At 59.2% G+C, this 24687-nt stretch overlaps 1 protein-coding gene across 12 annotated transcripts in view; it reads right to left on the bottom strand.

Moving 5' to 3' along the window:
* The window catches only part of RGS12 (regulator of G protein signaling 12), a 184608-nt gene that overhangs the window by 4128 nt on the left and 155793 nt on the right, over positions 1 to 24687 (bottom strand). For 11 of the 12 annotated variants that reach the window (XM_078003006.1, XM_078003011.1, XM_078003005.1 and 8 more), the window contains 11 exons: positions 20670 to 20813; positions 19743 to 19922; positions 19292 to 19445; positions 16133 to 16209; positions 14239 to 14433; positions 13838 to 13911; positions 13172 to 13298; positions 11065 to 11161; positions 7357 to 7436; positions 6824 to 6977; positions 4618 to 5166 (listed from right to left, as the gene is read on the bottom strand). In XM_078003006.1, coding sequence (XP_077859132.1) covers positions 4618 to 5166; positions 6824 to 6977; positions 7357 to 7436; positions 11065 to 11161; positions 13172 to 13298; positions 13838 to 13911; positions 14239 to 14433; positions 16133 to 16209; positions 19292 to 19445; positions 19743 to 19922; positions 20670 to 20813 — 1831 coding nt within the window. Of the gene's footprint in view, positions 1 to 3349; positions 5167 to 6823; positions 6978 to 7356; positions 7437 to 11064; positions 11162 to 13171; positions 13299 to 13837; positions 13912 to 14238; positions 14434 to 16132; positions 16210 to 19291; positions 19446 to 19742; positions 19923 to 20669; positions 20814 to 24687 lie in introns of those variants that run through there. The other variant, XM_078003008.1, reaches the window with a different exon arrangement.

The raw sequence follows: 24687 nt of genomic DNA, 5'->3' as shown, positions 1-24687 counted from the left end.
GACCACGTGTCACAACCGGGCTAGGGGCTGTGAAGGAGGGCCCAGGCCAGCTGGTCAGTTCAGGAAGCCCCTGGGGAGCCACGGAGCTGGGCAGGAGCCAGGAGGTGCTCTGGGGAGAGGGGGCTCTGGAGAGGCACCTAGCAGATGCCCTCAGCAGCTTTGCAGGCCTGAGACCAGTGGCAGGCTCCTGGGGCTGTGTCCCCAAGAAAGCCAGAACTCTCAATCCACATCAGAGGGAGGGGATCTAAGCTGCGTCTGTTCCTGCGGAGGGCTGGGCACAGGAGCTGCTGAGGAGGCCTCTCTCACAGGAGTGGCTCTGGACAGCAGGAGCCAGGCGGGGCTGCATCCTCACCCGGGCCTCAGCAGCTACAACACAGTGGCCGTGCCACGGGGCGTACTTTCACCCCCAGGGTGAGGGGTGCGACCTCACTTCCAGGCTGCAGAAGCCCCAGCAGGCAAGCATCGCACACCTGGTGGGTAGCTGAGCTCCAGGCGCCCCGAGAGCAGCCACTGGGCCCAAATGTGTCCCTTGGGGACACTGGCGCCTCCAGGTTAAGTAACCCCTGCCTCCACCCAGTAAGCTGCCCCAGGGGACTCCAGTCCCAGGACAGTTATGTGGGGACCCCTCCTGAGGCGGTGCCTAGCAGCTCTCTGCCGGCAGGTGGAGTCCGTCCTCTTGGGACGTCTGCATCAGGAGCTCAGCCTGGCCATGGGGCTGCGCACTCAGCCTTACCAAAGGGGCTGGGAGGAGCCACTGGCCAGGACCCCTGATTGTGGCCTTGCAGCCAGCTGGGCAGCAGTGAGACCACCCAGCTCCCGGGCTTGTTGTTGGAAACCAAGCAGATCTGGTTAAGAAGACCATCGGGGATTATTACCAACACGACCGTAAGAACCCGTTTTAAGACTGCGCGTATGGAAGGAGCGCTGTGCATTGGAAGCTTGGGTGTGGGTGAACATGACCTTTTGAATGCCTCTCTCCTTTGTGAAAGCACAAAACAGGTCTGCTTCGGTGCAGCGATGGAAGATGACTAAAGGCGGGACGCAGCAGTGCTGGAGGGACACCTGCTCCCTGCCCACGAGAATGGAAGGTGAGCATTTTGGAGGGTTCCTGTGTCAAGACCCAGATATGCACAAAACGTGCCATGCAGACACATGGCAGGTGCACACCCCGACACATGCCACACGAACACACACCAGGCGTGCACGCATGTGGGCATATCTGCCTGACACACTGACATGGTTTGGCTCCGTGTCCCCACCCAAATCTCACCGTGAATTGTGATAATCCCCAGGCGTCAAGGGTGGGACCAGGTAGAGGGAAATTGGATCCTGGGGGCGGCTCCCCCCATGCTGTTCTCATGATAGTGAGTGAGTCTCAGGAGAGCTGATGGTTTTATGAGCGTCTGGCATTTCCCCTGCTGGCTCTCATTCTCTCTCCTGCTGCCCTGTGAAGAGGTGCCTTCAGCCACGACTGTAAGTTTCCTGAGGCCTCCCCAGCCATGCGGAACTGTGAGTCAATTAAACCTCTTTTCTTCATAAATTACCCAGTCTCGGGTATTTCTTCATAGCAGCAGGAGAACGGACTCACACACAAAGCACTGTGTGGACACACACACCCGTCAGCGTGCCCTGGAGCCTTGCGAGGGGCCTGGCACTTCTCCCACTTGCAGCCTCTGTTGTGTGTGTCAGATCGCTAACGCTCAGGGCCATTAGACTGGGCGGTCTGGCAGCAAGTGGCCAACGGGAAAGGAGACCCACCCGCATGCCACTGGGGACCAGACACGCATGGAGGTACTGGCCAGCCTGCAGGGCCTGACGGGTCTCGGTGTGTGGTGCTGGGGCTAGACAGACGGGGTGGAGTGCCGCGTGGCGTGTGGCGCTGGGGCTAGAAGGATGGGGCAGTGCGGTGTGTGATACTGAGGCTAGAAGGGCAGGGTGGAGCACCACATGGTACTGAGGCTAGAACAGGGTGGCATGGCACGTGGCGCTGGGGCTAGGATGGGGTGGTGTGGCACGTGGCACTGGGACTAGGACAGAGTGGCACAGTGCATGGCACTGAAGCTGGAAGGGCGGGGTGGCACAGCACAGCTCTGTGGAGACTCCCCCTACCTCAGGGCTATTGCTGGCAGCCCCCACACGTAGCTGGCATGCTGCCCACTGTGGCAACGGGAAGGGTGGGAGCCTGTGGGCTTGGCTGCACCTCCTGTTGTGTTTCTCACCCCGGACGCTGGGTCCAGGGTGGCTGCCACATTGTGAGGAAGCATCCCACAGCAACTGTCAGCGTCGGAGAGCTTGGCCTGCGACGACCCCCAAGCTCCTAAACCCTGACAATGGACGGCTCAGCACTCAGTCCAGGCTCCCCCCGGCTCCCCCCGGCCCACAGACGTGAAAGAGGTTCCATCAGGCCACCATGGTGTTCACAGCCTGTTTCCTTTGCCGCCATGGGCGGGCGAACTCTCCAATACAGAGAATCCCATTAGAGCAGGTTCCAGAAAGCAAGCTGCACAGGGCAGTTTCCGTCCCAAGGCCCCCAGCAGGCCAGAGCCAGCACCGCCAGAAAGACTGGGCAGGTCCTCAGCAGTTGTCCTGTGTCGCCAGGGACAGGCATGTGGAGGACACAGACCTAGGACCTATGGCCAAGGTCACTCCGACCTCCTTCTCCCACTGGGTCTCCTCCTAGGACAGAGCCCAAGAGCCAAGGGTCCAGGGTACCCACCTGCCCAGGGGCTGAGGAGCCAGCAGGGCAGGGAACCAGTTCTGGCCAGTGGCAGTCAGGGACAGCCACCAGAGTGCAGGGGGACCTGCTCCTCCCAAGGCCGGTACCACCCACCCTCCTGCCACAAACGTGTCAGGGACGTCTAGGCTGGGCCCTGCACTGTAAACCATCAGCTGGGGTGCTCGGCTGGGCCTGCACTATAAACCACCTCCGTGCTAATGGCCCTTGGCAGGCAGAAGAACTAACCCCCAACATGGGTCTGTCTGGCCCTCCCAGGCAGCCCGACACATGCCACACCTGTGCACAGAGCCAGCCACAGTCCCAGGGCTGCGTGGCCGGGGTGTGGGTGCAGGACTGCAGCCCGAGGGCCAGCGGGCCAGCGCATCTCAGCACCCGCCCACAGGGCCACCAGCCCTTCTGCCATCCCGCCGCATGGCTGTGCTGTTGGGAGCACACCAGGCGCTCAAGAGTTTTGTTCAGTGGATGGTATATTTTTTAAAGCCAGTAGATTAAGGTAAATCCACTTAATCTCCTAGAAATGTGTAATATTTCCCCTAGATTAAGATACTTTTATTATTTTCTGAAGTGAAAACAAAGTTTCAAATGAGAAAGAAAAGTTGTAAGCCAGTCCAGTGATGATGTCCAGAATTTATTACTCCTGGAAGAACAGACTCAAAATGCAGGTGAGAGCCACACGGGTGTCCACCGAGACGGGTGGAGGGGACTCAGGCCAGGGGCGGAGGCTACAGAGTGGCACCGGTGGGAATGCTGGGCACCTCAGGCTTTCTCATCCAGGCATGTCCTGGCTGGGAAAGGGGCCAGGGAGCCCCTCCTACACCACATGTGGCCTCCAAAGGCCAAGATATGTACAGATCTACAGATGTGCACACCCTGGTCCCCCGGCGAGGTCCAGGCTACAGGTCTGACAAAACCAAACCCTGTGGCGCGCCTCTCACTGCCGTCAGCATCCCGGATCGGGGGCAGGACGGAGAGGCTCTCCCTTCGCCCCCAGCAGCAAACCACAGCAGAGGTGTCCACGCACCCCTGAGCATGCTCCATGACACACGCCCTGAGCAGCTCCTCTCTCCAAGGGATTGCCACGCAGGCCACAGAGGCCACGGCCCTCGGACCCCTGGAAATACCTTTCCCTGCTGGCTGCTGGGAGCCTCGCCTCAGTTTCTGGTATTTGTGGCTCATGGAAATATCCCTGCTGCCTGCCAGGCCATCCTGTTCACTTCACACCCACTGAAACCCCTGCTTCCTTGGAGCAATGCCTGTGACACGCGCAGTCAGGGAGCTGATGTCACCTCCGCTCCGGAGCACCCACACCACCTGCTATGGGGGTGCTGATGTCACCTCCGCTCCGGAGCACCCACACCACCTGCTATGGGGGTGCTGGTGCGTCCGAGCTGCGCTCTCAAGGCTCTCCCGAGGACGGGCCTGTGTCTCGGAGCCCTCTCCTGCTATGAACACGGAGGGCTTCACTTCCTCACTCAAGACAAATGCTATTGTTTTCCAGTCTTGAGACAGAAACACTAAAAATGGTAGCTGTCCAGATTTGGAAAGGAATGCCTCCATTTTCAGAAACCCCCAGGCCTCGCCCAGGGTGCTCCCAGACCTGGCTGCGGGCACCGCCACGCATCGTTCCTGCAAGAGCCTCTCAGGACACCAGGATGCCTGCCTGGAGCGCCTCAGGGGGACCGTCCTGACAGACACCGGCCTGGGGCCACACGAGCTCCTCCTTTCCAAGAGGGCCAAGGAAGACCCCAATCAGCAGGTGAGGAGGGGCCACAGAGACCACCAGCAAACAGTGGTAGCCAGGGGCCCGCGGTCCTTCTGACTGGAAGCTGAGCAGACCACGCTGACGGGGCCAAGGTAGAGGGATCAGAACCTGGAGGTACCTGGTCTGGAAGGTCCTGGCACGTCCTGGGGGCCGGAGGGTGGCGGCAGCAAGGTGCTGTTGGGGCTGCTGATGTCCCCCTCCCCCATCAGGGTCAGCTCGGCCACATGCTCATCCTCCACCGTCTGGATGCCCCCGGCCTCCACTTCCCGAGACTGCCTCTTCCAGATCTGCGTGGTGCCCTCCTGCGCGAGGGAGACGGGAGACTGGGGGGTATAGAAGGGCCCGCTGGGAGACTTCTGCCCGGTGGGGGTCGTCCCGGGAGGCCCAGGGGGGCTGGGGACTGAGCCCGGGCTGGTGGACGGGCTGTCGCTGCTCTCCTGGGCTGGCTCCCACTGCTCGCTGGGCTGGGAGGCACTCTCCCGGCCGTTGCCTGTGGCGCTTCTCTTGCTAAAGCCCTTGGCCATGGCAGCTGCAGTGGGGAGGGTGAGTTCTGTGGAACCAGGAGGTAAACGGAGGAACTCTGGCAACACCAGGTCTTCCTTCCTTAGCAGCCCACGTTGGTCATCTGCTCTGTTGCTCTGAGCTTTGGAAATAAGCTCAAAAAACTCTATTGGAAGAAAACCCAGAGTGACCATGTTTTAGAGAGTTTCACATTAATGCCCGTCACAGCAGAACATTCTAGAAAGCTCTCATCCTGGGCTGTCCTAATGCCCTATTGGCTGTGGGTCAACAAGAGCCCTTTTCCGTCCACACTATCTTCCCACAGACAGCGGAAGGGAGACCCTGGGGCTTCTAGCACACTCTGTCTTCAGGAGTCTGAAAACGCTGTGTACTCCTGAAAACCACGCTGTGTGAGTTGAACAAACGAGACACTCGACTCAACACGGTTATGCGCTGATGCCGTCTGAGTGGGATACTGTGGGACTCTATGGCCTGGGCTTTCAATTTAACACCTGGGGCCCTCTGAGGACTGGCCCCCTTCTCCGGTTGGTCAGCATCTGAGGCACCCCGAGTCCCAGCTGCAGCTGCAGTCCTCAAAGTCGGGAGCAGGATGAACCCAAGGAAGGGGACGAGAGGAAGGCTCTGAGACGGGTGGTCTGGGAAGGGGCACCCTCAAATCCACACCTGCCTCTCGGGGTCACTGCCTCTGCACAGAGGGTGGTCCTCCCAAGCCCAGGGTAGAGGGCGCAACATGCTCCCCGCTGAAGCTCCACAGCCCCGAGGCGCCAGGACAGGTGCCCCACAACCCACCCACTGCGGAGGCCTGCAGGCGCCTCCAGCTTCTTCACTGGCTCCTCCAGAACTCTCCTTTTCTCACCTGGGCTGGGTTTTCTAGTATAGCAGTCCCCAAGGCCACCATTCGAGGTAGATGGCATCTAAACTGGGCTTTCTCTAGCACTGGAATTACACTCTGAGTTCTGAACAACTACAAGGAATCTAAAATCTCTGATTTCACTGGTTCTCAGAAACATACAAGCTTCAAAGAGGGCGTGTGACTTGTATCTGGTGGCCGACAAAGGCTGAAGGTGTGTTTTAGTTTTACTGTGAGGTCGGGCTCCATAGCCAGCTGTGACAAAGCTGTGACAAGCCAAGTGGACTGGCAAGTACGCCCTGGATGAAAATTCAGGTCACAGTGACCGCTGTTGGTTTTGATTCTGTTTTCAATGCTTCTCTTTGTTATAAACTTCTGGAGAAAAAGCAGCTTCAAGAAAGGACTCATCTCTCCACCTCAGTCTTCCAGTGTGCCTGTCGCCTCTCCTGGAGGCCGGGGGTGTGCAGGCTGACCTTCCTCACTGATCCCCGTGGCCAACAGAGCTCAGCAAGCCCACAGCCCTTCCAGGCCAGGGTGCTCCGCCTCCCCTAACCTGGGCGCCCAGCTCCACCTGGGGTGGACTCTCTAATGCTAACTGTGCCTCCAGCCACGCTGGGGACCCCGGCACAAGCCAGTGGTGGGGCAATAGGGAGGAGCCGGGGTGAGAGGGAGGCGGAGCCTGCAGGGGCCTCTGGCATCTCAGGGCAGACAGTGCTGCTCACATCGGCTGCCCCTGACGCCCTAGGAGGCCTGGCACTGAGTCTCAAAACTGGGGTTTTGGTGAAGTGATCCCAACAGCCCACAGACTGCCCCAAGGAGAAACATGTCTTCCAGGCCACAGGGACGGACTGCAGTCACCCAGATGCTGACAGCTCAGAGCAGATCTATGGACTATACTGGAAACTAACTGTGCATTTACTAAAAACGTGGAAGTTTTAAAAAGTTCACATACCCTCTGCTTCGTCCAAATTAATTTTCTGATATTTTTTTTTCCCAATCTTTGCAATAGATTCTTCTCTCTTTGAAAGCCGGGGATCCCTAGCATTTTTTCCATTTTCTCCTTTTATTTTAATAGAATTAGACTTGCCTAGTGTTCTTTCCTCTCCCTGCATTAGAAGGAAAGTCAAAGTTCTACTTTCATTTCAATACACGACAATTTATCATTCATTAGTTAGAGATTAGAAGGCTCATGAAATAGATTGCATTGATAGAGAATTTACATGCATTGCAGAAAAACCATTGCAATGATAAAGATTACAAACAAGAATAGCATTTAAGGCACAACCACTCCCACCTCAGAAGAAAGCCAGTCCTTGACAGGTAAGAGGGAGCTGGGCGTTGGCAGGGACCAGAGAGCCCCACCAAGGAGCGTGGGGAGACGCACGTGATAAGCAGGCGGTGAGGAAAGTGCCAGGGCACTACGCAGAGCAGGCAGGGCCACAGCAAGAGGGGCGGGGCCCAGGGCGGGCGAGGGCGGGGAATTACCGTAGCCGAGTGGTTTCTGGAGCTGGAATTTACAGCTATGTTCTGTTTGACTGGCACACCTTTCTGTTTATCTGTGGATGCTAAACATAAGAAAGCTTTATGATTTCAGGGACTCGCAAATCCATCTGAATGTTTCGTAGACAACCTGCTGCTACTGTCTCCGAGAGCAAAGCTGTAGAGAAGCCACAAGGCATCTGCTGCCCTTATTCACCATGCACAGCCCAGAGGGGAGGCCCCACGGGACACGAGAGAGGACCCATCCTCCACGCGCACAGTGGGGCTCTGTACATCTAACTAGGGACTTGCTAGGACTTGCTGAAGGAGTGATGTTGAAATTGAAAAGCTCATTTCATATACTATTTGGCATAAATATTCTTTAGAAAGTCAGTCTTATATTTATGACATATTTTCTTTTACTTTCTTTTCTTTTTTTGAGACAGTCTCACTCTGTCACCCAGGCTGGAGTGCAGTGGCGTGATCTCGGCTCACTGCAACCTCCGCCTCCTGGGTTCAAGCAATTCTCCTGCCTCAGCCTCCCATGTAGCTGGGATTACAGGCATGCACCACCACGCCCAGAAAATTTTTGTATTTTTAGTAGAGACGAGGTTTCACCATGCTGGCCAGGCTGGTTTCGAACTCCTGACCTCAGGTGATCTGCCTGACTCAGCCTCCCAAAGTGCTGGGATTTCAGGCTTGAGCCACTGCACCAGTCTGTGACATATTTTCAAATACAGCCTTTGCCCCATATCAGGGCCACAGGCTGGCCTCTGCCAGCACTAACAGTCTCAAGCCCCTTTCTCTGAACCAGATGTGACTGGAGGAGTCACGCTCCTGCCCCACATACAACCCTACAAAAGTGCTGAGCGCCAAGCTCCACCACAGGCCTTGCCTGTACATAAACAGGCTCCGAGGGTCAGCTGGGGCAAAGCTGCTGGCCGCCCTGCTGGGTTACACATGCTGTGCCTGCCCCACCTGCCTGGGTGTCAGGGTCTGGGGCGAGGCTTTCCCTAGAGCAAAGTGTGGGCTAGGGGAAGGGTCTCTGCTCTGTGAGAAGCTGGGGAGAGAAGCAAGGGTTGGAGCTCCAGGGCTAATAACCTCAGCGCTTGCTTCTGACTGGGACCCATGGCCCAGGTCTCCCTGGGTGGGGACAAGGGAGCCACATATGCCCTGCGTGACATCATCAGGGCCAACAACCTGAAAAGCAGAGGGGCAGCCCAATGTCACCTGAAGTGGTTCCTCACAAAGTGAGCTCTCTACTAGAATGTCTGCAGGTGAGTTTCGAGAAAGCTCTTCCCAAGAGACACACCTCCCTATGGCACCTGCACCTGCAGGCGCTAAGGCCACGCCTCTGCCTGTCCCTGGGGACAGCTACAAATAGGACACCCTCCCGGGTCTGAGTGACCTTCCTCACGCACGGTTCGCAGCCGGGGCTCTAAGGAGGGCCAGCTCCTGCACGTCAGGATGAGGTGGGGGCCGGGAGACGAGCCCATCTCTGAAGGCTGCTGGCCGGACCCCAGCTTCCCCAGGGCAGGACTGTCATAACCAAGGAACACATGGAAAAGAGCTCTGTCAACCACCTGATTCCCTGCACACAAGGAAATGCAGAACCAGCCCAAACGACTGAGCCTGCAGCCTCCACTTTGCTGGGCAGAGCACAGCTGTCTACTGCCCTGGCTTCCTGTTTTGTGCCCGGAGGGAAGGGCGCCAGATCAGGGTACCGAGGAGGGACCAAGCGACCCAGACCATTTCCCTTTTGTGTACTGACTCAAAAGCCTCTCCCTCCCCTGGGCCGGCCCCACCTGCCCTCTCTCCTGCGCAAGCCCCGCTCACCCTCTCCCCTGCACCGGCCCCGCCCACCCTCTCCCCTATGCCAACCCCACATCCCCCTCCCCTGCACCGGCCCCGCTCACCCTCTCCCCTATGCCAACCCCACATCCCCCTCCCCTGCACCGGCCCCGCTCACCCTCTCCCCTATGCCAACCCCACATCCCCCTCCCCTGCACCGGCCCCGCTCACCCTCTCCCCTATGCCAACCCCACATCCCCCTCCCCTGCACCGGCCCCGCTCACCCTCTCCCCTATGCCAACCCCACATCCCCCTCCCCTGCACCGGCCCCGCTCACCCTCTCCCCTATGCCAACCCCACATCCCCCTCCCCTGCACCGGCCCCGCTCACCCTCTCCCCTATGCCAACCCCACATCCCCCTCCCCTGCACCGGCCCCGCTCACCCTCTCCCCTATGCCAACCCCACATCCCCCTCCCCTGCACCGGCCCCGCTCACCCTCTCCCCTATGCCAACCCCACATCCCCCTCCCCTGCACCGGCCCCGCTCACCCTCTCCCCTATGCCAACCCCACATCCCCCTCCCCTGCACCGGCCCCGCTCACCCTCTCCCCTATGCCAACCCCACATCCCCCTCCCCTGCACCGGCCCCGCTCACCCTCTCCCCTATGCCAACCCCACATCCCCCTCCCCTGCACCGGCCCCGCTCACCCTCTCCCCTATGCCAACCCCACATCCCCCTCCCCTGCACCGGCCCCGCTCACCCTCTCCCCTATGCCAACCTCACATCCCCCTCCCCTGCACCGGCCCTGCTCACCCTCTCCCCTATGCCAACCCCACAGCCCCCCCTGCACTGGCCCTGCTTGCCCTCTCCCCTATGCCAACCCCACAGGCCCCCCCGCACTGGCCCTGCTCGCCATCTCCCCTATGCCAACCTCACAGCACCCCCCTACACCAGCCCCGCTCACCCTCTCCCCTATGCCAACCTCACATCCCCTCCCCTGCACCGGCCCCGCCCACCCTCTCCCCTATGCCAACCTCACATCCCCCTCCCCTGCACCGGCCCCGCCCACCCTCTCCCCTATGCCAACCCCACATCCCCCTCCCCTGCACCGGCCCCGCTCACCCTCTCCCCTATGCCAACCCCACAGCCCCCCCTGCACTGGCCCTGCTCGCCCTCTCCCCTATGCCAACCCCACATCCCCCTCCCCGCACTGGCCCTGCTCGCCCTCTCCCCTATGCCAACCCCACATCCCCCTCCCCGCGCTGGCCCTGCTCGCCCTCTCCCATATGCCAACCCCACAGCCCCCCCTGCACTGGCCCTGCTCGCCCTCTCCCCTATGCCAACCCCACAGCCCCCCCCCGCGCTGGCCCTGCTCGCCCTCTCCCCTATGCCAACCCCACATCCCCCTCCCCGCACTGGCCCTGCTCGCCCTCTCCCCTATGCCAACCCCACATCCCCCTCCCCGCGCTGGCCCTGCTCGCCCTCTCCCATATGCCAACCCCACAGCCCCCCCTGCACTGGCCCTGCTCGCCCTCTCCCCTATGCCAACCCACAGCTCCCCCCCATGCTGGCCCTGCTCGCCCTCTCCCCTATGCCAACCTCACAGCCCCCCCGCGCTGGCCCTGCTCGCCCTCTCCCCTATGCCAACCTCACAGCTCCCTCCCCTGCACCAGCCCTGCTCACTGTCTCCTCTATGCCAACCCCACAGCGCCCCTGCGCTGGCCCCACTCACCCTCTACCCTGCGCAGGACCCACCCCCCACTTCTGTGCAAGCCCCATCCACCCCTCCCCTGCGCTGGCCTCACTCACCCTCTTCCCTGCACCAGCCCCGCCTGCCCCCTCCCCTGCACCAGCTCCATAGCACCCTCCCCTGCACTGGACCCACTCACCCTCTCCCCAACCGCTGCGCCAGCCCTACTCACCCTTTCCTCTGGAAGGGTCCTTCTCCTCCAAGACAACCCGCTGTCCGTCCAGACTCGATATAGGGGCTCCGAGGTCCAGGGGCTCCTTCTCTCCACTCTAGGGCAGAGATGGGCACTGAATAATTTACCCAGATTGGAACTTTAGGGAACAGATGTGTGTGATCCCACCAGACTGCGCGACTGTCCTAGGGTTGATGGAATCATGCAGGAGATGGCCCTAAGGTGAGGCCTGCCTGACTGAGGCACACGTGCTGGGGCTGAGCTGCGCTCCTGACATGGGTAAGGAGTGCCCTGAGGAACTGCGTGGGCAGTGCCTCCCACACCGGCCCCTCCAAGGCCCAGGGGCAGGGTGACGTGTCAACACTGGAAGCACCTTCACCCACATATCTAATGCTATAAAATGCACGTAAAATACTTGGAAATAGGAAGTGAAGCCCGTATAAGTCTCCACATTGCTCACAACCTCGATGGTGGCCTCCCTAAGAACCCACTCACTGACCCTCGGATGCTGCTACGAGGGGAACACTGACCCTGGAAACTGCTACGAGGGGAACACTGAGAGCAGATGTTCTCCTTTGTAAACAAGGAAGCAAAGACAGACAACTTTTGGACCAGGTCTGAGGTTGAAATGAAGTGCCACTATCTGAGGTTGAAATGAAGTGCCACTAGCCACGGGGCTGGAGTTCTTGTCTGTGCCAGAGTTCTCCTCTGGCAGAGAATCTGACTCTTCACCTGCCATAATCACTGTTAAGAAAAGACACCTGAACGTGTTTGGCATTCACACTCTGTCAGTCAGGGAACGACAGCCGCCCAATGACAGGCGGGAGAGGCTCTAAGCTCCTGAAGGGGCCAGTCTGCTGGGCAGGCGCGGTGGGCCTTGCGGGGGGAAGCAGAGGAGCTGCCCCAGGTCCCGCCTTCTCCACCACATTCGTGGGCACAGGGGGGCCACAGAATTCACTGGAGAGTCAGCAGAAAGCATCTGAGGAAAAGCCACATCCCAAACAACCCATTCCACACAAATCCTCCACAGCCCACACAGCCCAAACCCTGCCTGGCCTGGAGCCCTCGGCAGCCAAGGGCCGCAGCTCACAGAGAACCAGCCTGACCACAGCCAGCCCTTCCACCCTGGCGCCCCAAACCATGCCACGAGCACGCTGCCACGACCAACCCCACTTTACAGTCAGGGAAACTGCAACACACAGGGGCTAAGTAATTGCTTTGCATCTCCACAGAGTCGGCCAAAGGGGCACACCTGGGAGCCAGGCCAGGTCTGCCTCTGACCAGCAGATTTCTGGACTCCTGGATGGAGCCTGCAGTGCGGGAAACAGGTTTCCGGTTACCCTCAGAGGTGGTGTCTGTAAATAATTTAATAGGTTCTTCTTGTTCACTTCAAAGTCCTTGAATAATTTTGAGTGTAGTTTCAGGGAAAATTAAAATCCTGAAAATACTTGAAATCATTGCTCCAATAAAGTTGACAAGGAAAGAAGACTAGGAGGACACTGTGCCCCTAAACCCCCACGCTCTGGAGCACGCTCAGCGGGGCCCAGCTCTCCCTGTCTCACATGGCCTGCCCAGTGCCTGCTGTCACCACCCCAGGCAGTGTTTTCTTTCTTCATCCCATTCACACCATAATGGTGCAGTCTGGAAGTGCCAGCTGAGTTCTTCCATCTCCAAAGTGCAGGTGAGAATCAGGACATTTCCACGTGACCATGCCCTGGGGGCATCAGCACAATGCCCCGGCCCGGCCCAGCAGGTGCCGTGGGGGCAGGGCCATCCGCACTCTCTAATCTGATCACATTTGCCAACAGCGGGGGATATTCCGGGGGTTGGTTGGTTGGTTTCTCATTTTGGCCTCCCTGGAGCAAAACCACATCTCAAATATCAATTCTTTTTGGAATGACCAAGGTACAAATAAACATGATGGCTCCCACTGAACAGAATGAGAACTGGGGATGGCAGAGGCTGTTTCCTTTCCTCCAAGGGGGACAACAAAATCGGGGCAAGACACCGCTTCTTGGTGTGCCCTCTTCAGTGAACACCACAGAGGCTGCCAAAGGGAACAGACAGTTCCCGTGGTGATGACGCCCGGGCCCCATGCAACACTCACCAGCCTCACCAGCAGGCCACTGAGGTCCAGGCCATACTTGGCCACGACGGGCCGCAGCACTTCCGTGACAGGCTTGGTGGGCTTGGCCTTGAGTCCCACTGACCGGTTAATCGGAACAAGATCCAGCCTGGTGGGGGATGAAAAAATTCACTACAAACTCATGTCAGCTCTCATTAGATCAGTCTCATGAGCAGAACTACAGCACAGCCCCAGGCCGCCCTCAAGGCCTCGGTGTGCCCCGCACCAGTTCAGCTCCAGCTGATCAGAAAGTGCCTTCCTCCACGTGGGAAAAGTCAGGCCAAGCAAGGGCTGTGGCCTCCTCCTCCCGGGACAGCAGCGTCCTGCAGAGCAGCCTGGCTACCTGTGGGGCATCTGCCCTATGGACAGCACTCCTGCCCCTCCCTCTTGGCATCTTAGGGGGCTGTGCTCACCAGGCCAGGGCAGTCCCTGTTCACAGGGCAGGAAGGAGAGGGCCCCTCTCACCCCCGGGCTTGCAGGGGGGCTGCCTCATGTGGGCCTCCATCCCCCGCCACCCCTACCGACACCCCATCGTAGCCCAGTATGGAGCATCCACAGGCTACCTGCTAAGTGCAGAGACCAGCAGGTGGTGGGCACACGGGGTTGGCTCTGGGAGCCTCAGGTGAATGACAGCGATCTTCCTCTTACCGAAACAAGGTGCGCTTTTCTAGGCGCAGGTCCCTTGACTCCAAGATGCTACTGTCTTGGTGCAGCACCAGAGGCTGAGGAACAGAGAGACCAGAATCAGCGTGGGCACAGAGGCACCCCCGACAGGCAGAACAGTGTGCCCCAGGTGCATAGCTGTGCAGAGCTAAAGAGCAGCTTCAGAAATAGCCATCCAAAGAGAGCGATCACTCTTTCCACACCAACCTAGCACCCGCATGCAAAGTGCTCCCAGCAAATAGTTCAGATAATCTGGCCTCCACTCCAGGCACTGTTGAAATGAGGAGCGCAAGACGGGGCAGCCTGAGGACTCTCACAAAGCTAGGGGCCAGGGAGCAGGGAGGCCATGGCCTGAGGGCAGCGTGAGGGTCAGGCGGGCCCAGTACCTTGTCCCCGCCCACCAGGAAGAGGTCCGCGGCCGCCCCGTTGATGCCATGCCGCTCACAAAGTCCAGACAGGATGTCTTTGATGGAGAAGCCCGCCTTGACAGCCACCACGCAGGATGTCCCATCCGGGAGGTGAATGCAGCAGTGCTTGGTGGCCTTGTCCTTCTCGGGTGCCAAAGTCCTGCAGGCCTCTGACTGGGGAGTGGGGAGACAAGCAGTCAAGCGGGCACCAGCATCACAGGGGTGCGGGGCATCTCCCAGAGCAGCCCAGCTGGCCCAGGCCTCACGTGCTGGGGAGGCTGGTGCCCTGCCACTGTCCTACCTGCAGCTCCCCAGGTGCACACATCTCAGGCTCAGTCCACACTGCCTGAGGCGTTGGGTTTTGTGAATTAACACGGGAGAGCAGTCATCATTCTCTCAGCTCTGGGCCTCACTGGCCATCGTGCTCAGGACAGCATGGGCCCTGACGCGGCTCTGCTCAGAAGGCACATCTGGGCTTCTCCACCCAGAAGCAGGGCCGTCCTGAGGCGCCCACTGAAGCTGCCCTGTGAGGACCACTCCCTCCTGGGGCTCTGGGTTCCAGCACACTATCCTCTCTATACACAGCTCCCGGAGCACATCGTTCCATTGTAAACTTCGCCTGGACTGTTACTTCATCATCACTGCCTTCTGGTAGTCTGAAGTCTCTTTTCCCTGAGCATTATTTCAGGAAACTAGTTTGTACAGTGGTAGGCTGGCTGCACAAATGGCCCAACCATCCCCTTCCCTGTCTCCGTGCCCCTCGTAATACGGCTTTGTGGCTCCTCTCATGAAGAGGTGGCGTCAGCCCCAGCCCAGACCTCAGTGGGCAGGAGGAGCATCTCCAAGCCTGGGCCTCCAGAGGCCGTCCTCCTCTGCTCACTGTTGGGGTCCCTGAGATGGCTGTGGGATGGGGTGAACTGGCCTGCTGGGTGAGGCAAACGAAGGGTCCTGTCAGTGCTCCTGCTCCAGCCAAGGGCCAGCAAGGGCCAGTCATGCAACTGAGGGCCTCTGGGACCAGCCAGCTGGCTCATGTGCCAGGTAACCAGAAACACACAGGCAAGGCTGGCCAGAATGGGCAGAACCACCAAGCTGACCCAGAGACCCAGCACAACAGTAATTGTTTCCAGCCTCTGCCTTTGGGGGTGGGGAGGTATTAGGCAGCAGGAGCTAACTGACACCTGGTAAATCCTTACAGCTTTCAATGTTATTTGGAACAACTGAAGAAGAAATTATATTCTACATTCATTCCTGCCTGAAAATTTCAAATAACTAGGATGCTGGCAACCAGTGAGGTTTTCCAAAATTCCTATCAAACAATATCTAATGAGCTCACGAGTCCTGCCTGCGCCCGCTCATCTCCCTCATCTGCTGGAAACTGGGGCCAGGAAGAGCACCAGCCAAGCAGTGAGCAGGCGTGAGAGGGTGCGGGAGACAGGCGGCCCGCAGGCAGAGGGGCAAACCCTGCAGTGCGGCAGCGGGTGTGATGCTCACGCGGTGAGACACGGAGCGCCTGCTCTCGACACCTTCTGTTGATTCTTAGTGGGAGTTCACAAAAACTAAATTACAACAAAAAGACTTAAGAAATAAATCCAAAGATACTTTGAGTTCCCTCCCTCGTATAACTAATAGTTTTTCGTGCCCTCTCAGGAGCCCTAGGCTGGGGGACCATGAGGCTGGGGCCTGATGGGGCCCTGGGCCACCCTGCACTTAGCCACTATGCCTGGGCCGGCACCCGAGCCTCGTCCCCCAGCTTTGCAAAGTGAACGCTGGGTTTTGTAAACGCAGGTTTCCGTGGGGCAGAGGTGTCATCAGTCAGCTGGTGGGGACAGCCCTGAGCCTGAGGCCTGTGGGATAAGGGGAGACAGTGACTCACCAGGTCCAGGCTCCCCGCAGAGGACACAGAGCCCTGGGACTCTCGGCGACACAGGCCTCCATTGGCATGCAGGGGGTCTTGACAGGGGAAACACAGTGACTCATGTCAATCAAAACCCTATTTATTTGGTCACATCTCCCAACCCTCTGCCCCCTTTAGGCTGAGCAGACAGACACACAGCACGTAGGGCAGATGCCAGGAAGCCCTCCCCGCAAGGCACCGCCTCGCCTCGCTTGGGGGAGACAAGTCACATGTGTCTTCCTAACCCTGGAAGCCAGTCAGGGACCGGTGCGGCTCTACCCACCACGAAGCGGAGACGCCACTCTCTGCCCTGTCCACTGCCACATCCTGGCTCCAAAACATGCTTGGCTCACGGCAGGTGCCCAATAAGTCACATCAGTACGTGCAGTTCCACAGCACGGACCCAGGTGTACGTCCCGGCCAGGGCCTTTCCTCCATTCCATCTGGAACTTTCATCCCCAAATGTAGTTTCTGGGCCTAACTGGAAACTCCCCGCTGTGGCAACAGCCTGCGCTCTCCGCCGGATGCGGCCTCCAGACCCACTTTTTTCTCTGACGTCCTGACATGAACCATAATGAGGTGTCAATTGTCACTAACCTCAACGAACTATATTCTTAGGCTAATCTACAAATCATGATGATTCTGACACAGAAAGGACTTTTCAAACAGCAGCTGCTCCCACACCATGCCGCTGTGCATGGGCTCTGGGACCTGAGGGGAGAGGGGAAGGCAGCTCCCAGACCCGCTGGCCTCCAGACTGCAGCCGCCTTCCACAGGAACAGATGCCCAGGCCACATCCTGGGCCATCAGAACATGTTAGTTCTGGGAGTGCCTGCAGTTCGGGTTTTATTTTTTGGTTTGCTTTGTGTTTTTCAGACACAGAGCGTTGCTATGTCCCCAGGCTGGGGTGCAGTGGCACCATCATAGCTCACGGCAGCCTCCAACTCCAGGACCCAAGCAATTTTCTTCCCACCTCAGTCCCCCCAACAGCTAGGACTACAGGTGTGCTACCACTACACACTTGGCTAATGTTTATTTTTATCTGTAGAGATGAGTGTCTTGCTATGTTGCCCGGGCTGGTGTTGAACTCCTAGGCTCAAATGATCCTCACACCTTGCCCCCGGCCAAAGCACTGGGATTTAAAGGCATGAGCCACTGTGCCCCACTGCTATCAAGGTTTGGTTTTATTTATTTGTTTTATGAGACAGTCTTGCTCTGTCACCCAAACTGGAGTGTAGTTCTCGGCTCACTGCAACCTCCGCCTCCCAGGTTCAAGTGATTCTCATGCCTCAGCCTCCTGAGTAACTGGGACTAAAAGTGCCCACCACCACACCCAGCTAATTTTTCTTTCTTTTTTTGAGATGGAGCCTCGCTCTGTTGCCCAGGCTGGAGTGCAATGGCACAATCTCAGTTCACTGCAACCTCCACCTCCTGGGTTCAAGTAATTCTCCTGCCTCAGCCTCCTGAGTAGCTGGGATTACAGGCATGCACTATCGCATCTGGCTAGTTTTTGTATTTTTAGTAGAGTCGGGGTTTCACCATGTTGGCCAGGCTGGTCTCGAACTTCTGACCTCAGTTGATCTGCCCACCTCAGCCTCCCAAAGTGCTGGGATTACAGGCATGAGCCACCGTGCCTGGCCCCCCCTTTTTTTTTTTTGTATTTTTAGTAGAGCCTTACCATGTTGCCCAGGCTGGTCACTAACTCCTGAGCTCAGGCAATCCGCCCGCCTCGGCCTCCTCCCAAAGTGCTGGGATCACAGGCGTGAGCTCCCATGCCCGGCTCTATCCAGGTTTTAAAGGCCCTTTGCAGATCTGCCAGGTGTGGGGGTGGGCACGAGTGGATGGACTGTCTGAAGCAAACACTCCCATCTCCCAGGTACGCGGGAGGCCTGGCCCCACCTAATGCCATAGTGTCCATCTCCCAGGTGGCCTCCTACAAAGGTGAGCTCTACAACTCTCAGCTGCCTTTGCTTGGAGAAGAGCACCTCACAGCATGGCCAGGACTTCAGGGCTGCCCACATCAAGCCCTCACCAGCACCTCCTTCCGTGCCCCGGGAACAACGCTCCCCCCTGCAGGCGGGGAGCAGCCACGCACAAATGCTTGGCACTGCAGGGCACGCACAGGAGCCGCAGCGGCAGAGCACAGAGCACCCTGCTCACCTGCCTCCAACAGGGCCACGCCGGCTGGTACTAGCGCAATCACCTCACTGCCTGATTTAAACTAGGAGACAACAGGCTTAGTGCCAGTCCTCTGTCAGGCAGGACACTCATTCCTGAAAATTAATACCTTTCCCAAAAATCTCTAGAGAAGAAAATCTTCCCAGCTATCCCCTTTGTGCTTTTCAGCAGCTGGTACAGAACAGCCTCATCTTCGCCAGCATTCAGCATGGGCATCTCCAGGCCCTCTGCCCTGCCGCCTGCCAACACCACCCAGCTGGTATTTGGAGCTCGGCCAGGAGCCACCAAGGACCCTGCAGCCCCACCCCCTGGTGCCCTGGGAGCCGTCTCTCTGCCTAACTTTTGTTACAGGAAGTCTCAGACGTGCACAAGAGAAAAAAGGGACAGAGCATCCAGAATGGGCAGCCCCCGATATCCAATACCAATCTTAGCTTGGAAAATGCTCACAACTTCAACTACGCTACCACATTCTAAAACCACACACATAGAAAAGGCACATGGACACTGACACCTACCTAGGAAAAAGCCCTGGCAGAGAACCAAGCTGCCACTGGGGGAGACGCCCAATAGCACATTTGTGTGTTCCTATTTTTACTTGATTGTATTTTCCAAATTTTCTACCAGAAGCACCTATTACTTTTGTAGTGAAAAGCAGGACAGGACACAGATGTTCAGCCGCCACTGCGTGGGGGAGTCCTGAGGTAGGCATGGGCTGGAACAGACTGAGCCCTTTTCTCTGGAAGATTCTGGAGCAGCCCTGCTGCCCTCTGGCTGGCTGACAGGTCGTGTCCCCCAGACACAGTGGCATTCCTTATTCATTCAGAGAAGCTTCCTTGACCCACCCACAGGGCCTCTCACTGCACACATGGCCCAAGGTCACCACCAACCCCCAGAGCAGTGCCAGAACAGGGACACGGCTGCCTGGCCTGGACACCACAGCCCAAGAGCCACCCCACAAACCGTCTGCATGGTCCCCGTGCTCCCTCTTCTTCTGGGACCTCCCGGTGCTCCTGGTCCGTGACCACGAGAAAAACGCGCCTTTCCGCTTCTTCTCACTATCCTCATCCCCCATTTCTTCGTTCAGGGATCGGCCGGATTTTGATTTTCCACTTAACTGTCATCAAATGGAAACCTTGGTTAAAACCATGTGAAGTTATTTTATTCTGTCATTAAGTGCAAAGGAGGCAATACTGAGCTGTAAATACAAGCACTCTATGGGATGGTATCACTTCTATAGGTCATAGTGTGGCCCTGACAGGACTCCAGAAACAGCAGCTGGAACTTCCCGGCATGGAGCATCACCCACCACTGGTGAAGAAGCCGACAGGGCCTCTTTTCACTTCCCACAGAACAGCTCTCAGCTGATGACATACAACCCACAGGGGCGTGAGGTCAGCCTCAGGCAGGTCACCTTTTTTGGCGTGGACACACTGGACTGGTCTGAACCGAGGCTGTGCTTGGAAGCCGGGCTGCTGGGGACCTGCTGGGAGTCCGGGAGTGCGCGGCCCTCCACTTCCGCCAAGATGCATTCCTGGTACAGTGGGGACTTCAGAAAGCGAGTGTAGCTATCAAACTTCATGAGATTGAAGATCTGGGGAGGGGATGTAAGGCAGGACAGTCACAGGAGGGACCTGGACATGCGGCCTCAGGCGCATGGCTGCTTGGCGACCTGTAGGCAACCACTGGCCGTCCTGAAAGGACATCATTTCAGTCCATTTTCCCCCGCCAGCCCCGAGAGTACTTAAGAGTTATTTCCAGTGTGCCCCTATATCTGAGTCTTCTTTCTCATAACAAACCAGCCTTTATCACTCTTAAAATTAGTGAATTCTGACAACTTACAGAAGCCATCAGTACGAGCCGACTCCAGATAACTTTCATTAAATAAGATTAAAACCAAAAGTGACTAGAATCTAACAGCAGACTGCTTTGAAAATGCCACCCTATGCTTCTGTGAATGTGACCCACATGCTACAGTGACATGCAAAGGCATGTCTCGAATGGCATGGGGCCTGACGCACATCACCACAGCAATGTCCTACAGTGCAAAACTTCAAACGCAGATGTGCCATCACCCATGCAGGTGTGACTCCACACAGATGCACATGCATTGAACCATGAGCCAGTGTGAACAGCCAGCACACTGCAGACAGGCACACAGTGGTTCGGGACTTAGTTCACGGCCCTACTGAAAGCTCCACTTTCTGCCTGCGTTTCTCCACCTGTGTCTGTGATGCTCTCAATCCACCGGCCTGCCTCATAGCACATGTTCTTAGAAGGTGGACCCTATACCCCGAGCCCTAGCCTGGACTCCCCACAAGCTCCCATGGCCTGGGGTTACCTGGAGCTGCTGCTCTTTGAACATATCCGGGTGAGGTGCACGGAGGACATCGTCTGCTAGCTGGGCCTGGCTGTCGATGTTGACCGGGGTGGTGGCTTTGCTGCACAGAAACTTACTGAAAATCTCCCGGGCCCTGTAGGAAAGCTGACAGAAAAGGCACCTGAGCAGCCTGGCACGGCTTCCTCTCCCCACACTCCTGCTGCCTGCCAAGGCCTGACAGCCCCGGGCACTACAGATGTGTTCTCACGGGACCCAGTCATTACCTCTTAGTTGAATAAATAAATACAAGTGTGGCCAGAATGCAGCAGCACAGGTGGGCTCCTCTACGATTGTTTAAACGGATACTTAAAGTGTCCCAAAGACCCGGGCGATGCGAGCCCAGCAGCAGCTGCACACGGGCAGTACTGCCGTGTGTCCACACACACCTGGTCTTGGCAAGGTGGGAGCGCAGGAGAGCAGCGCCCTCTGAGCATCGTGAGCAGATGAAAGCAGCCCCAGAGCCTGGAAGCGAGGCCACAGGCCGACTGAGAACACAGCAGCCAGGCCAAGCCAAAGGGTCCCTTCCAGGCCTCTCCCGCATCCCACGAGGCGCAGGAGGAGAAGCGGTGAAACCCATGGCCTGGGATGACTCCTGCCTCTGATTTGCTCTCAAATTCCCCTAAATACACATTCCCTCCTCAGAATTCCAGCACACTGAAAGACAACCCATCTGCTAGTGAAAGCTGGGGCTGAGGGCGTTTATACAAACCACGTTTAGGCAAAATTAAATATCATGTATATTTAAAAATTTATTCTGAAAAAGAAATGATTTTTTCAACCCATGTGAAAATATTTTAACATCTACTTTCCAACTGCTCTACATGCTCCCTGCACCGAGCCAGCCTCGAATGAGGCCACGCCGCCCCTTCACACATGCCGCCCTCACATACACGTGCGGCCCTCTCACACGCGCCACCCTCACACACGCTCCGCCCTCACACACACGCACCACCCTCTCACATGCACGCCGCCCTCACACACGCACGCCGCCCTCACACACGCGCCGCCCTCACACACGCTCCGCCCTCACACACACGCACCGCCCTCTCACACGCACACCGCCCTCACACACGCACGCTGCCCTCACACACGCATGCTGCCCTCACACGCACTCCGCCCTCACACACATGCGCCGCCCTCTCGTGCAAGCTGCCCTCACACACGCACCGCCCTCACACACATGCGCCACCCTCTCGCGCACACTGCCCTCACACGTGCACCGCCCTCACACACGCTCCGCCCTCACACACACGCACCACCCTCTCACACGCACACCGCCCTCACACACGCACGCTGCCCTCACACACGCATGCTGCCCTCACACGCACTCCGCCCTCACACACATGCGCCGCCCTCTCGTGCACACTGCCCTCACACACGCACCGTGCTCACACACATGCGCCACCCTCTCGTGCACACTGCCCTCACACGTGCACCGCCCTCACACACATGCGCCGCCCTCTAGCGCATGCTGCCCTCACACACACGCCGCCCTCACACAACGTGGCTCTCTCACACACATGCCGCCCTCACACACATGCCGCCCTCACACACATGCCGCCCTCACACACGCACTGCCCTCACACGTGCCACCCTCACATGTGCCACCCTCACACATGCACTGCCCTCACACATGCGCACCACCCTCACGTGTGCACCACCCTCACACAACACGGCTCTCTCTCACACATGCCGCCCTCATGCACGCGCAGCCCTCACACAACGTGGCTCTCTCACGCTCATGCCGCCCTCACACACGCCACCCTCACACACACGCGCCGCCCTCTCACACGCGCCGCCCTCTCACGCACGCGCCGCCCTCACACGCACGCGCCGCCCTCTCACGCACGCGCCGCCCTCTCACGCACGCGCGGCCCTCTCAGGCACGCGCGGCCCTCTCACGCGCCGCCCTCACACACACGCGCCGCCCTCTCACACGCGCCGCCCTCACACAAAACGGCTCTCACACACGCGCCGCCCTCTCACACACGCGCCGCCCTCTCACACACGCGCCGCCCTCTCACACACGCGCCGCCCTCTCACACGCGCCGCCCTCACACACACACGCCGCCCTCACACACACACGCCGCCCTCACAAGCGCGCCGCCCGCTCACACACGCGCCGCCCGCTCACACACGCGCCGCCCGCTCACACACGCGCCGCCCTCTCACACACGCCGCCCTCTCACGCACGCGCCGCCCTCACAAACACGCGCCGCCCGCTCACACACGCGCCGCCCACTCACACGCGCCGCCCTCTCACACGCGCCGCCCTCTCACGCACGCGCCGCCCTCTCACGCACGCGCCGCCCTCTCACACGCGCCGCCCTCACACACGCGCCGCCCTCACACACGCGCCGCCCTCTCACGCACGCGCCGCCCTCTCACGCCCGCGCCGCCCTCACACGCCCGCGCCGCCCTCTCACGCACGCGCCGCCCTCTCCCGCACGCGCCGCCCTCTCACACGTGCTGCCCTTACACAAAACGGCTCTCACACACGCGCCGCCCTCTCACACACGTGCCGCCCTCTCACACGCGCTGTCCTCACACAAAACGGCTCTCTCACACGCGCCGCTCTCACACACGCGTCGCCCTCTCACACACGCGCCGCCCTCTCACACGCGCCGCCCTCTCACACACACGCCGCCCTCTCACACACGCGCCGCCCTCTCACATGCGTCGCCCTCTCACACGCGCCGCTTTCACACACGCGCCGCCCTCTCACACACGCGCCGCCCTCACACACGCGCCGCCCTCACACACGCGCCGCCCTCTCACACACGCGCCGCCCTCTCACACACGCGCCCTCTCACACGCGCTGCCCTCACACAAAATGGCTCTCACACACGCGCCGCCCTCTCACACGCGCTGCCCTCACACAAAACGGCTCTCACACACGCGCCGCCCTCTCACACACGCGCCACCCTCTCACACACGCGCCCTCTCACACGCGCTGCCCTCACACAAAATGGCTCTCACACACGCGCCGCCCTCTCACACGCGCTGCCCTCACACAAAATGGCTCTCACACACGCGCCCTCTCACACGCGCTGCCCTCACACAAAACGGCTCTCACACACGCGCCGCCCTCTCACACACGCGCCGCCCTCACACACGCGCCGCCCTCTCACACGCGCTGCCCTCACACAAAACGGCTCTCACACACGCGCCGCCCTCTCACACACGCGCCGCCCTCACACACACACACTGCCCTCACACACGCGCCGCGCTCTCACATGCGCCGCTCTCACACGCGCCGCCCTCTCACACACGCGCCGCCCTCTCACACACGCGCCGCCCTCTCACACATGCGCTGCCCTAACACACACGCGCCGCCCTCTCACACGCGCCGCCCTCTCACACGCGCCACCCTCTCACACGCGCCGCCCTCACACACGCGCCGCCCTCTCACGCACGCGCCGCCCTCACACACACGCGCCGCCCTCACACACACGTGCCGCCCTCTCACACACGCGCCGCCCTCTCACACACGTGCCGCCCTCTCACACGCGCTGCCCTCACACAAAACGGCTCTCACACACGCGCCGCCCTCTCACACACGTGCCGCCCTCTCACACGCGCTGCCCTCACACAAAACGGCTCTCTCACACGCGTCGCTCTCACACACGCCTCGCCCTCTCACACACGCGCCGCCCTCACACATGCACACTGCCCTCACACACGTGCCGCCCTCTCACACGCGCCGCCCTCTCACACACGCGCCGCCCTCTCACACACGCGCCGCCCTCTCACACACACGCCGCCCTCACACGCGCTGCCCTCTCACACACGTGCCGCCCTCTCACACACGTGCCGCCCTCTCACATGCGCTGCCCTCACACAAAACGGCTCTCACACACGCGCCGCCCTCTCACACACGTGCCGCCCTCTCACACGTGCTGCCCTCACACAAAACGGCTCTCACACACGCGCCGCCCTCTCACACACGTGCCGCCCTCTCACACGCGCTGCCCTCACA

This window comes from Macaca mulatta, chromosome 5, assembly GCF_049350105.2.
Source record: "Macaca mulatta isolate MMU2019108-1 chromosome 5, T2T-MMU8v2.0, whole genome shotgun sequence".
Taxonomy (NCBI): Eukaryota; Metazoa; Chordata; class Mammalia; order Primates; family Cercopithecidae; genus Macaca; species Macaca mulatta.
Note: the sequence above shows the minus strand (reverse complement) of the source record. Positions and strands in the feature narration are given on the sequence as shown.